Source organism: Malaclemys terrapin, chromosome 11, assembly GCF_027887155.1.
Source record: "Malaclemys terrapin pileata isolate rMalTer1 chromosome 11, rMalTer1.hap1, whole genome shotgun sequence".
NCBI classification, from domain to species: Eukaryota; Metazoa; Chordata; order Testudines; family Emydidae; genus Malaclemys; species Malaclemys terrapin.
Window position 1 is genome coordinate 46,073,312 of NC_071515.1, and position 14,189 is coordinate 46,087,500.

Below are 14,189 nucleotides of genomic sequence, written 5' to 3' on the forward strand. Positions count from 1 at the left end.
CCTTTGTGATTTTTTTAAAAGTGCTGCTTTATGTAAATGAGAAGGAATGGGGAGGGGGGAGGAAAAGTAATTTGCAGTAAATGTATTGTAATTTGCAGTCGTGAAGTGTGAAAGTGTGATTTAAAGGAATAATCATTTGACAGTATTTAAATTAGATAATTGGGACACATTAGTTTGAAACTACAGGTTTTGAGAATCATTCTTTAACCAGTTCCAAGCTTCCAAATGTGCTGTGTATCTGTAGTTGTTTTTAGCTCTGTTATGTGTATATTACCTAAAGTCACTAGCACGTTAAAACTGTATGGTTTAAAGAGAGGTTGGAATGGCACCTATTAGGTGACAGTTGTTTTCAGGGCACCTGCTAGCAGTTGGAGTTTAAAACCCTGACCTTGCTCCCATTGAAGTCAATGGCAAAACTTCTATTGACTCAAATGGAGCAAGACCAGACCTTCGCATGAAAATGCGGACAACACTTTAAAATCCTGTTTCCCGAGGTTTACATCATGTGTAAAAGTTAACCCTGAGCTCTCACTTGCCAAACAAAGTCTCCAGAGCTGGGCCCTGGCTTTGCCCTCTGATCGGCATGGGTGGAGCCTTGTGTCTGTTCAGAATCCTATGAAATGAAGGGGGTTCCTCCCTCCCCCTATTTAAAATAACTAGTTAATGTATGTTTTTGGTCCCATGTTATTTTGAAGGTTCAAGACAAGCCCATCCCCTGTCATCACCGGAATCCCTGCCATTCTTGGAGAATGCATAATATTTACATAAAGTCATACTCCTTTAACTAATTAGTGTTCATCTCCTCTGTTGAACTTTCCTAGTAAATTAATAAGCAAAAGTTATTTTTTCTGCCTGCTATCCTATATGTGGGAAGATTGTTGGGTGAACACATTAGTCTGAAAGAGTTGTAACCCATTAGAATTGTTGGGATATGCTGAATCATACACTATTTCTTCTCCCCCCGCCCCGATATAATATGCTTGCTAAAGTTTCTAATAGAAATCTCATATTGAATCAAGAGAGAGGTTGTAACATAAACCAGTCAATTAAAGTTCAAAGGAGGGCTGCTGCTTTGCATTTATCTCTTTTTACTGGGTCCAACCCTGTGAGATGCTGAGCTCTTTCAACTCACATTGAAGTCAATGTGAATTGAGGACACTCTGCACCTCACAGCAGACATTCAGTATCTTGAAGGATTAGTCCCCATATGTGCATCTGTGATGCCTAGGAAGAAATTGTCAGTTTCCTTATACTCCGTTAATTTTGTCACAACGCTAGCATTATTTGCATATAGTTTTTATCTGTAAAGCTGAAATTGCAAGTATACTTCTGCTTTATGGAATTAAGTGTATAACACTCTGAAAGTCTTATTTAATAAGTTTTGCATTTTCAGATTAAATACGTAAAAGCAGAAGGAAAAAAAATGATTGAACATTGAGTAAAAAGGGAATTGTATAATAAAATTGTTGGCCATGATAATTATTCTAAATGTAGTCCAAACAGATCCAACTGCTTAGAATTATGGAGGAGAAATGTAAAATAATTCTGTCAGAACAAAAAAAAATGCTTAGGATTTTTAGTACGGTACCTGCCTCTTATATATAGCATGTTAAATTATCTAAAAAGCAATTTTCTGTTAAATAGCAGTATGTATTTAAAGAATCAAATTGTTGCCTTATGCATTTAGCATGCCTAAAAGACAACACCAAAAAAGCTCTGTCAAACAAAAGAGAACAGAATAAATAATGCTCCCACAAACACTGAGGAGCTACGAGAACAAAAAGAACACGTTTGCTCACCAGAAAAAGTGCAAATTGCATTTTTTATTCTGACTCATAAATTTGACCCTTGTGATCACTCTTCACAAAAGGAGTTAAGCAACAAAGTTTTTTATGCTAATTCAAATTAATGTCAAATTGAGGAAAAAGCTCTTTGTGCCCCTAAGGTCCAGGCCAGCCTAGTGAACTTCACATAAATACATATTTCTTCAGTGCATACTAATATAAAGTAAATATTTATGGTTAACTATTCACTTATGTTTCTAAATAACACTAATGATTGCAGTGCACTACAATAAATGCTCATGTTTCATGGGATGAGAACAGTCCTGTTTTCTTCAACTTATCTAATCAAAACCTAATTCTGCCTTTAACAGCCTTTGTTAAATGCAGTGGTATTTAGTATGCATCAATAAATAAACTTTCAATTATTGTGCAGAAAGCACTTCCAAAGATAGCCTGACAAGCTGAAGCCAATCAATTATCTAGCAATTACTCCAAATAAAGAATTTTGATTGATTTGATATTTTTCTTAGTATCAGAGAGAACTGAAATGTCATAAAATTCAGTTGTCTTCTACAAACTCAAATTAGGGAAAAATTAGGTAGGAATATTTTTAATATGCCCCAAATTTGGATTTCTAAATATTTTTAAATAGACTTTACGCTCCACATTGTGAAAAATGAAAAAAAAATAGTTTTAATGTATAAATAACCTCTGTATTTGGAGAAATGTTCTTAAATATAGTGGGAGTGTGTGTATATGTGAAAAGTTATTATGGAAGCCATGCTTATGGGCACCATATAATACATGTTGTTATACTGTAGCATAGTGAATAGCTTCTTTTATTTTATTAAAGTGGCCTCTCCTTCTTTAATTTGGCAGTAAAGGCATTTTGCCCAAATTACAAAATGCACATTCATTAACTAATATACGAGTGTTTGCCCAAACTGTCTGCAAAAGTAAAGGCAGTGTCCGTTCCCCTTTTACTTTATCTTTCTCCTAACTTTCACTGCTGCTCACTGCTGAATTCTTTTCCAAGACCCTTTCTCATGGCATTCATTCATGTGTATCTAGTGAAGCATCAATCTACTCAAGTTATTGTGCATCTATATATAACAGAAGCCTTTTGTGTTGTGGTAACCTTTCAAGCCCAAAATCACAGAACATGGATAACATACATATATATCTAAATATTTTACAGTGCGAATAAATTTGCATGTCTTTTAGGCAGTTTTGCATTACAGAAATGTTAATATTCTTTCTGTTTAAAAAGGCTGGAAATAAATCCCACAATGCTAGGATAATTTTGGATGCTGGCTATTTGCAATTGGCTCATGGTGATTTGCTTTTAAGGTTTCCAGCAGAATTTAACAAAAGTATGATTTCTGAAAAACTGCTGCTGGTTCCTCATTAAAACTACAAATTTCATAACTGAACGAGATTTCCGTAATTTCACCCAATTACATGATACATTTCCCCTTTTAAAATGCAATGGTTGAAACATCAGAAACAATTAGCAAAAAAAGATTAAATTAATTCCAAATGAAAGTAATACATCTGCCAATAACTCAGACTCAAAACTGCATTTGTCAGAAAAATTTCTATAGGCTATAGGGTAACTGGATAATGGTTAACAGGCATTTTTCTTCAAGTTGTCATAAGTGCTTGAAAAATGGGGGGAAAGATAGAACTGGGAAAAAACAAACAAAAATCCCACCAGACCTAATCAGTGGCATGCTCGTGTGGAATGAGATCTGCAGTATTTGTACTAATAAAATATAAGGCTCAATTAAGCTTTACTTTGCAGTTTTCAGGCTAAATTTAACTGATTTAGTGATTTGCAAATGAATACCTGCACGATTCCTAAAAATAAATAAATAATCCAAATGCAAATTAGTGCAACTGCAATAAAATATATTTGCAAATGAATCCTGTTGCTTTCTTCATTTATTGTGTAATTACTGCAATCCTTCCCACCTTGTTTTCAGTATTTCTTAATCATTAAGTCGGAAGCATGACAGCAGTGCCAGCCCTGGCGTGATTCTCTTTGACTAAAACCTTGTAAATTAACACAATTAGCACAGCATCATCCTGCTAATTAACTTCCAGTGTCTGGTGCAGCGGTTTTGCAAACAAGGAAAAGGGAGTCAGAAGGGAATAAACATGCCATTCTGTTACCAAACTGTGTGCTGTGTTAGGTTTAGCTCAGTGAGGCTAAGCTGGCCATGTCAGATGCCAGAGTCAGGCAATGAAGAGCTAAAGGGGTTGGGGGGAAAAACAGGAGGGGGTAGAAGCTGTCAAAATAGACCACAGTGATTCAGGAGGGAGCTAGTGCCACAGATGCTTCATTTAGAGTAGGCCTCCTCCTTATCAGGGAATCTGTGCCAGAGGGCGCAAGACTGTTTGCAAAAATCACTTTTGGTAATACGAGAGAGATTAAGGAGGCCTATTTGATACAGCTGTACAAAAATCAGGAACGGTCTACCATGCACAGGTAAGAGTTGGAGGGGTTATTATAATACTTATAAATTGCTCTTAGTGCGTATGTTGGATTAAAAAAATCATCCCATTATTTGCAAGATTAATTGCTTTAAAGGGATAGTCATACCGTCACATTTTGTTACTTAGTTTACTGTAGTGACAGGGCTGATAGCCAGCAGTGTGTGTCACAGAACTTTTAGGGGCTAGACTGCATTTCTTTTCTTTTTTCGGTACCCTGGAGGCTCTGAGGGGGGAAAAAAAGAAAAAACAGGCAAGGAGACCGACAGACAAGTGATGCTTGTTTTTTTTTTCCCAGAGCCTCAACAACAGAACTGAGAGGCAGAAAGGAGCCAGTTGTAATTCATACCGAGTTGTAAGCTTTGTGTGATGAAAGCGACAGAGCGCTGCCTGGGAGATTGCTTTGCTGCACTCCACGAAGCAGATTTGAAACTGTCGTGGAACACTTTAGATGAGAGTTGGATTATGGAATGACCTGCTATGTCTGTGTCATATTGTTCTGCGCAGGGTGCATTATACTGTGCTAACTAGGTGTTCAGTACCAAATAAGAGAGGTATCCTAGATGTGATCTGTCAGCTGTGTCTCATATTTTTATATTGGTTAAAATATAAAACTGAAACTGTGATAAGAGAAGACAGAACAGTTTGGTATCTTCTTGTTAACAACAAAAATCCACACTCTGGGTACTTAAAATGTATTGGGTCTTGTTTAATTACTTTAAGTAATCTGGCTTTAAGAAAATAAATATCCCCCCCCCCATCTAAATTAGCAAAAGTATGGCTCTGTGTGTGTGTCTATATTAAACAAATCTGACTATTGATAGTGTATTACAAAGACATTCAATTGCATGCGTAGTGTGATTTTATTGTTTTTAATCTATAGTATAAATACAGTTGTCACTATGCAGGTAACTAAAAAAATGTAAACAGATACTGTTAAAAATTCATTTTCAGAGCATCTGAAAATGGCTCAGACCACTGTTAATTGTGTTTTCCCCCCACCCTAGGCTTGAAGATGCAGTGGACGCCGGAGCATGCCCAGTGGCCAGAACAGCACTTTGATATCACTTCGACTACCCGGTCTCCTGCTCACAAGGTGGAAGCATACCGTGGACATCTGCAGCGCACCTACCAGTATGCCTGGGCCAATGATGACATCTCTGCTCTGACTGCCTCTAATCTATTGAAAAAATATGCAGAAAAGTATTCTGGTATTTTAGAAGGCCCAGCCGACCGACCCATCCTTAGTAACTATTCTGAAGCTCCGTCAGCACTGGTGAATGGTCGGAAGAATGAAAATGAACCCTGGCAGCCTTCTTTGAACTCAGAGAGTGTTTATCCTATGAACTGTGTCCCGGACGTTATTACTGCCAGCAAAGCTGGAGTAAGTGCAGCCCTCCCTCCAGCAGATGTCTCTGCCAGTATAGGGAGCTCACCTGGGGTGGCCAGTAACCTGACAGAACCTAGTTATTCTAGTAGTACCTGCGGAAGTCATACAGTACCTAGTCTTCATTCGGGGCTCCCATCTCAGGAATATGCCACAGGATACAATGGATCTTATTTACATACTAGTTACAGTGGCCAGCCAGCACCTGCACTTCCATCACCTCATCCATCCCCTTTGCATAGCTCTGGCCTCTTACAGCCACCACCACCGCCGCCACCAGCCCTAGTCCCAGGCTACAATGGGACTTCTAACCTCTCCAGTTATAGCTACCCATCTGCTAGTTATCCTCCTCAAACTGCTGTTGGGCCTGGGTACAGCCCTGGTGGTGCCCCACCTCCCTCAGCATACCTGCCTTCAGGAATTCCTGCTCCTACTCCTCTCCCCCCTACCACTGTACCTGGCTACACCTACCAGAGTCACGGTTTGACGCCCATTGCACCATCGGCTCTGACAAACAGTTCTGCAAGTTCTCTCAAAAGGAAAGCTTTCTATATGGCAGGGCAAGGAGAAATGGACTCCAGTTATGGAAATTACAGCTATGGCCAACAGAGATCTACACAGAGTCCCATGTATAGAATGCCCGACAACAGCATTTCAAATGCAAACAGGGGGAATGGCTTTGACAGAAGTGCTGAAACATCATCCTTAGCATTTAAGCCAACAAAGCAGCTAATGTCCTCTGAGCAGCAAAGGAAATTCAGCAGTCAGTCCAGCAGGGCTCTGACACCCCCTTCCTATAGTACTGCAAAAAATTCATTGGGATCAAGAACAAGTGAATCTTTTGGGAAGTACACCTCCCCAGTAATGAACGACCATGGGGATGAGCACCGGCAGCTCCTCCCTCACCCAATGCAAGGCCCGGGACTTCGTGCAGCTACCTCATCCAACCACTCTGTGGACGAGCAACTGAAGAATACTGACACACACCTCATTGACCTTGTAACCAATGAGATTATCAACCAAGGACCTCCTGTGGACTGGAATGACATTGCTGGCCTAGATTTGGTAAAGGCTGTCATTAAAGAGGAGGTTTTATGGCCAGTGTTGAGGTCAGATGCATTCAATGGACTGACTGCTCTACCTCGGAGCATCCTTTTATTTGGACCTCGGGGAACAGGCAAAACATTAATGGGTAGATGTATAGCTAGTCAGCTAGGAGCCACGTTTTTCAAAATCACTGGCTCTGGGCTTGTCACAAAGTGGTTAGGGGAAGGAGAAAAAATTGTTCACGCTTCCTTCCTCGTGGCAAGGTGTCGCCAGCCTTCAGTGATTTTTGTTAGTGACATTGATATGCTTCTTTCATCTCAAGTGAGTGAAGAACACAGTCCAGTAAGTCGAATGAGAACCGAGTTCCTTATGCAGCTGGACACTGTTCTGACTTCTGCTGAGGACCAAATAGTAGTAATTTGCTCCACAAGTAAACCAGAAGAAATAGATGAATCTCTTCGAAGGTACTTCATGAAACGACTTTTAATCCCACTTCCTGACAGCACAGCGCGGCACCAGATAATAGTACAACTGCTCTCACAGCACAATTACTGTCTCAATGACAAGGAGGTTGCACTGCTTGTCCAGCGCACAGAAGGCTTTTCTGGACTGGACGTGGCTCATTTGTGTCAGGAAGCAGTGGTAGGCCCCCTCCATGCCATGCCAGCCACAGACCTTTCAGCCATTATACCCAGCCAGCTGCGGCCAGTTACATATCAAGACTTTGAAAATGCTTTCTGCAAGATACAGCCTAGCATATCTCAAAAAGAGCTTGATACATATGTTGAATGGAACAAAATGTTTGGTTGCAGTCAGTGATACTTCTTAAAAAAAAAATTGAAATGAATGTTGGCACACACACAACCTGCTACATAGGGTATAGAACCCCTTTTCAGTAGTGTTAAAATTGCAAAGGGTACTGGGAAGATTACAATTACCTTGCATCTAAAGAGTCAGGGTAGACTTGAAGGAAAAGTGCATCAAACAAGAGCTGTTGATCTGAAAAACCACACATGACAGAAAGCGTATGTTGATGCTCAGTTCTGTTCAAGCTAGACAACACTCACCAAGGAGCAAGGTGCAAGTGGGTTGATTTCAGAAGGACATGAACCCTGTGTGTTGATTCCATTCTGCTGTTCTTGAGATTTAGTTGCTGTCAAGTGCCTGAAGTGGTGCTTTATTTTTTGTTTGCCTCACAATTACATTGGTGGCATGTGCTAATATAAAGAGCTTTAACTTCAAACATTATTGGACTAAAGAGATGAACGGTTGTGTTGCGACAGAGAACCAGATTTTTGCTATTCTAAGAGCAACAGTATTCCTCAATCCTGTCTGTTCTGCAGTATTAAACTAAGAACAGGTAAAACAGGGTAACGGTAATCTGGACCTTAATTTCTGCAGTTCATTTCTTTTAATGTTCTGTCTGCAAAAACTCAGGAAAGTGATTGTGATTTGTACAGTACCTCAAAGGAATGTGTTGAAAGCACTATGTACTGCTGAGAGTTATAGGCTAGGCTTCAATGTTACTTTATATTAAATATGTATGTTTACCTCAACAATTGGAAAATGGCAAGGAAATTACTTTGAATGTATCCAGGAAAATACTGAAGTGTGATATGACTGAATCTTTACAATTTTAAAGTAGAAACAGAAGGATTTCCCAGTGTTAAGAAATGGGTCTTTTGCCAATTTTGGGGATCAGACCAGAGCAGAATAATTCTCTTCATGTCAGTAAACTGGAAGAGTATTTAGTATCTTGCTCCTTGATAATTATGCGATACTGTCTTTAGAAGGTGCACAGATGAAAAGAGAGACACTTAATCAGTTTATATTAGCATCTGGAACAGTTAAACATGAGATTTGGTAGAACTCCGAGAAACAAATTCCCTTAAACTATGACTGCTGGCCTTTTATTTCTTGGTTTTAGTTGTAGTTTTGTGCTTATTTCGGTAAGGCTGCAGGGAATGGAACCATTGTAGGTCACTGGCAAGCTCAGTTGCAGGGCTGTTCATAGCAATGCAGTAGACTGTGACCAAACAATACAAATAACAAAGCAAAACTGAACCCTCAAAGTACATTTTTTCCCCTCGCAAACTGTAAAGTTTAGTTTTTATTGTATACATATGGCTCCATTATCCTTACTGGAAACTTCATTTAGTATCTGTTAGAAATCTTCCAGGCTGGATTGTGCCCACCATTATTTCTACCTCAGTTTTGTTACATTTCTCTTGAAAAGTAAAGTAAGAAATAGGGCAAAAAAAAAAAAAAATAAAGTCAGATTTCATTAGGAATGCTAACCTGCTCAACGAGTTTCAGAGAGCTGCTGTTTTCCCTCAAGTCAAGTTTCTCTCTGTACCTTACACGCTCTCCTTTCTCTCCTCCCCCCACTACACATACTACAGAGTCTTCCTTCTGGAAAGACTAGCTGGCATGTGTGGCATTTTGCTCAATTCTTCCCCCGCCCCACAGTGTCTTTCTTTTTATCCTTTAATGCTTTATGTGCAACTCTTTTCATGACAGCTGACTGATGTTGGGTAATGTCTCTGAACAGGAGCAGAGTATGCTGCAGCTGCCTCTGCCACTGCATGAGCAGAACAGCCTTGGTTTTTTTTTTTTTTTTTTTTTTTTTTTGGAATGTATTTTTTTGTTTTGTTTTACTTTAAAGAGACAGTAACAAAACTGTTGCAAAGCACTGGCATTTAATGTTTCTGTTAAGTAATGTACATTCAAAAACATTAAATAAATGCACTGAAAAGCCCCAAGAAGAGAGATACCAATCTGTTACCAGATCATGTTTGTCTTCTTTAAACAAAAAAAAAAATTATACAATCTCATTCTTTACATTAAATCAATTGAAACTTTTAGCATTTAGAAAGCTAATGAGGGATTTCATGATATCACTGGGAATTTGATTCTTGATTACTGCTTTCCTTTACCTTTCTTTTAATATATAGATAAACCAGAGCAAATAAACCAAAATTTAATTTAAGAAGAATTCCTGGCAAACATTGTCAATCTAAAGTTTATGTTTTAAACATGAAAGTACCATTTTTAAAACAGTGCCTTTCATTAAGGATACAGAAAGACTTAAATACACCACCTGCTTTTTCAACAAGTGACTAACATACACAATCATTCTTCTGACCCCTCTTCTGCCATTTTACCTTCCTTAATGTTGGTAAATTCTGATATCCCCATTAGCTGTAGGTTCATATTGATCTCACTGACAAGTTTTACTATTGCGGGTTGCTGACCCATTTTCTGTCTTAGACATTATATTTCATGTTTGCCGTCAAGCTGTGCTCATCTGAAAGGTTCAGGCAACTTTTGACAAACCAACTCTTGTTTAAACCACTTCTGATAAATCCCTAATATTAACAGTTTTTTGTGACTAGTAAAAGTAATGCCAAATTCTGGACTGCACGAGTGTATTTTCCCCCACCTTTTACCTAAAACACAATTAAATGAAATTATAGATACTCATTTTGGCTTCCAGCTTTAAATCATTATCTATAAAAAATACACTCTTGAGAAACTGACTGCTGAAATGTATCTTAATGAACATGACAGGCAGGCAGAAAAGACAATGGGAAGATGTGAATGCCACAAGCTCAGATTCCAGGGGCTTGATTCAACCCTGCAGGTACGGAAGGCTGGAAATTTCACCCCACGTCTAGCGGCTGCACCTGGGACTAGGAGGTGAGTGGATTCACCCTTCTCCCAAGAAAGGGTAGTTTTTCTTGCAACTCTGCCCTTCCTTGGAAGTCTTGTTAGAGAGACTTGCGTCTGATGAAGTGGGCATTCACCCACGAAAGCTTATGCTCCAATACTTCTGTTAGTCTTAAAGGTGCCACAGGACCGTCTGTTGCTTAGACAGGGCAACTTTAAAACATGGTCAGAGCTCTGTCAGGGGGAGTTCCTTGGAAATTACACTCAGCCAGCCCTTCTCCAGTGTGTTCAGGCTACATCTTCTCCCTTGACAAAATTTAGGGCTGAACTGGCGATTTCTAGGCCCCTCTGGTTAAATAGGGTTGTGCACGCCTTGTGTGGCTCTGATCCCCTGTAGGCAGACTTCCAGCCCTGAGGGTCCCAGCAGGAATGAAGCAATCCCCAGGGCTTGAGCTCTCAGGAACTTGGATATGTCACAAAGGTTAAGATCATTTTTGGGCGGGGAAGACAATCAACTTCCTCAGGCTGCAATATTTGCTAGTTTTTGAAAGCTTTTGCAGGAAGCTGTTTGCTGTCTGTTGCAATTGGTCATAGCTGGTGGTGGGTGGTGATGGAGCTACTGAAGTGCATAAGAAAATAGCAGCCAGACATAAAAGTACTGGGGCTTTCTTGGATTTTAGGGAATTTGGGGTAAGATAATTAATGAATGACAGGTATGTCAGCCTATCGGCATAGAACTTTGCCCATCATGTCTGCTTGTAGTATTGATAACTGAGAAGACCATTTTACATCAGCTTATGCACTTCTCTGCCGCTGCAGTAACAATTCTAATAGCAACAACAACAAAATAAAGTGGATGAATATTTCTGCAAGCTGAAGGATCAATATCAATTCAAGGGTTTTTTTATAATGACCTTATGTGAGAGACAAATGGAAATACTCTACACTTCTGGCATGCCTCTCTCCAAAATATTTAGAACATTAGTGACAATATTGAAAAGTTTGCTGACTGAGCTGATCAATGGAATGTGAAGGCAGTTTACTTTAAGGCTATTTTCTTTCACACAGAATATTTATCTATTAGTTTGTATTCCACTCAACTGCAGATAGAAGGGACAACATGTTTTCTTGTGTGTTTCAAATCCATGAAGGAAAAAATAAACCATTCCACTAAACTACATAGGCCAAACAGTGTCTGGGCAAGCGATGCCAGCTGCCCAGAGGCTACGCTCTGTAAAATAGTACATGGGGGTTTGCATAGTACTTTGCTATGCAGTTTTCAAAAGAAAATAATGTAGTGTAAAACTCCAAATTATTCCAGTAGCTGTTTTGTAAACTTCAATATATTTACATGTCAAAAGCAAACTTTGGAATCCATACAGGGTTTCCACTGTCTGAAAATACATTCAGCTCTAGGTATAAGCCCATGTGTTTCTTCTTAACCAGTATATCATCAGCTAGCATATATTTTATAAAATTAAAGGATACATGTCATTGTAAAATGAGGCCACTGAAATAAACTTCTAAAATTCTCCTTTCACTTACACCAGTGTGAAATTGCTATAACCCCAATGACTTCAGTAGAGTTTACTCCTGATTTTCACCCAGGAGAGAAGTGAACTCCAAAATGTATAAGCTGTGTCTGTTGGTTTTCATCATCAGATCTGCAAGCTAACATACATTCTATTTACAGCACTAACTCCTTTTCATTTTGTATGTGTGCATATGTGTATATAATATTTATATGTACATACACACCAAGTCCAAGTAATATTTTTGTCTCTTTCCTTTGAGAAGTAAAAACTTTCTTTTTGTTTAATTGCCTGCAGAATTATGTGAAACACATTCATAACCATGGCGCTATTAGTATTTCAAAATTCAAAAAACAAACAAAAAAACCCCAGCTGTACTGGTGACTAACCAATACATGAACTGAAGCTCATACTCAGCAAAGACCTTTGGTTGACATTCGATTTTGAACCTGCCAGATGCATTTTTGTGAACCAGGGATACTGCATCTTTAATGAACAAGTCTCTACTCTTTCCCCTGTTTTTAAATACAACACAAGCAGTGTAGCACTAGGCACTGCAATTGTCAAAGACAATTAGACTGAAAGCAGGAAAATTTCACCTCCCTGTCTCGGTGATATGTAGAATGTCGGCAGTGTGGGTCAGCCTTGCCACAGAGTTGTGTGAGAATATATGAATCAGGCCTATAGAATGTTAAATATTTATAAAATGCTTCTGTACTACACCAAGGTTGGGAGCAAATTCATTCCTTCTTGTTGTCTTATAATAGAAAAAAAAGAAGAAAAAGATTATTTCCAAACCTAAACTTTGTGGAGTTTTTTTTTTCTATTTTCTGTTTTGTTGTTTGTACTTGTGATTTATATACAGTCACTAGAAACTTTTCATTTGCTTTTTAAAAAATATTTTTTTCATCAGATGTGTATTCAGACCTTTGTTCTTTAAAACCATTGCTACCTCATTGCTACATATTGTACATGTAGTATTTATTTGTTGTCTTTTTTTGAATGTCATGCATTTCGTAAGAAAAAGACTTGTCCTTGAACCTGAACAGTCTACCTCAGAAAGACTGTCTTTACACTGAACAGTATTAACACCCTAAATGATAAGACGTATTAGCGAAGTGTGGCAGGGTAGATAATGCACGAGTACTTGGGATACTGATGGACTTTTAATTGTACTCATAACACAAGACTGCTTAAAGGAACTTTAAAGGAAATTATGCACTGTGTAGGTCTTCATCAAGGTCCCATTTTTGGCATGCTATAAGAAAATGCAGCTTTATTTGGCTGTACCTTTCTATGAGAAATTTTAGCTGTTTCAAGCATTCTTTTGCATTGGCAATCTGGCTACTTTTTTTTTTTTTTTTTTTTTTTTTTTTTTTTATAATAACCTGTTCTATTGACTGAGGTACAGTACTCGGCTCTTAAATTTTAAAACAAATTATAGTACTTAGAATTATTTTTATCTGCAGTCTTCAGTGATGTAAAATGTCTCACACTGTAATTCTGTGACTCCCTGTATAATTAATGAAAACAAACTGTTATTGTAAGAGTCTGTGCAAGGTTTTAACATAAACCAAAAAAACAAAAAAGGCACTTCCCAAAGGATTTAACACATATGGAGTCAAGGTGCTCACAAGTTCTGTAATCAAAAGTATTTATATTGCTGATTCTGCTTTATAAACATGTATTTGCTTTTTGAAATATTGTACAACTAATGGCACATTGGATTACTTTGTATGAAGTATTTTATATTTTAATATTTATTTTCGCATCAGTCCTCTCTCTCTCTCTGTCTCTCTCTTTCTTTTTCAACAGCTCTACATTACTGTAGGAAAAGAACACATTAAAAAAATGCTGAAAAGAGTCCACCATCCAATCGATGAATGGACTTTTGAAGTTGCTTGTCAGCAAATTGTGGATATTTTACAAAAGCAAATGAACTGTGACAATCCACAACTCCCACAGATGTGAATTCAGAAATACATCTGAAAATCCTGGTATGCCTGACAATCTGTTCTTTAAGTTCTATTAACAAAGTGGCATCCAATCCTTTCACTTGCAGTTCCTTGCAGGAGTGTATTGTCTAGAGGCTGTCTAGTAGTGATTAAGAGGTGGGGATTTTCTTTTTGTTTGTTTACTGTAGTAGGTGAGGGACGCCATATTTCTTGTCAGCTAATAATACTTGTCTGAGACAAAAATTTAAAAAACCACAACTAATTAAAATTTCTGTGCACTTTTCTTTCCTGGCCATATTGATTTTATTTGCTTAAATTG

At 38.3% G+C, this 14,189-nt stretch overlaps 1 protein-coding gene and 1 long non-coding RNA gene across 2 annotated transcripts in view; both read left to right on the forward strand.

The window, feature by feature from the left end:
- Window positions 1–9,308, forward strand: part of FIGN (fidgetin, microtubule severing factor) — a 39,451-nt gene extending 30,143 nt beyond the window's left edge. Inside the window, exon 2 of the mRNA XM_054043282.1 lies at window positions 5,288–9,308. Coding sequence (XP_053899257.1) covers window positions 5,296–7,533 — 2,238 coding nt within the window. The 5' untranslated portion in view covers window positions 5,288–5,295 and the 3' untranslated portion in view covers window positions 7,534–9,308. The remainder of the gene's footprint in view (window positions 1–5,287) is intronic.
- LOC128845072 (uncharacterized) overlaps window positions 1–14,189 on the forward strand; it is a 127,343-nt gene that overhangs the window by 99,177 nt on the left and 13,977 nt on the right. The window lies entirely within an intron of this gene.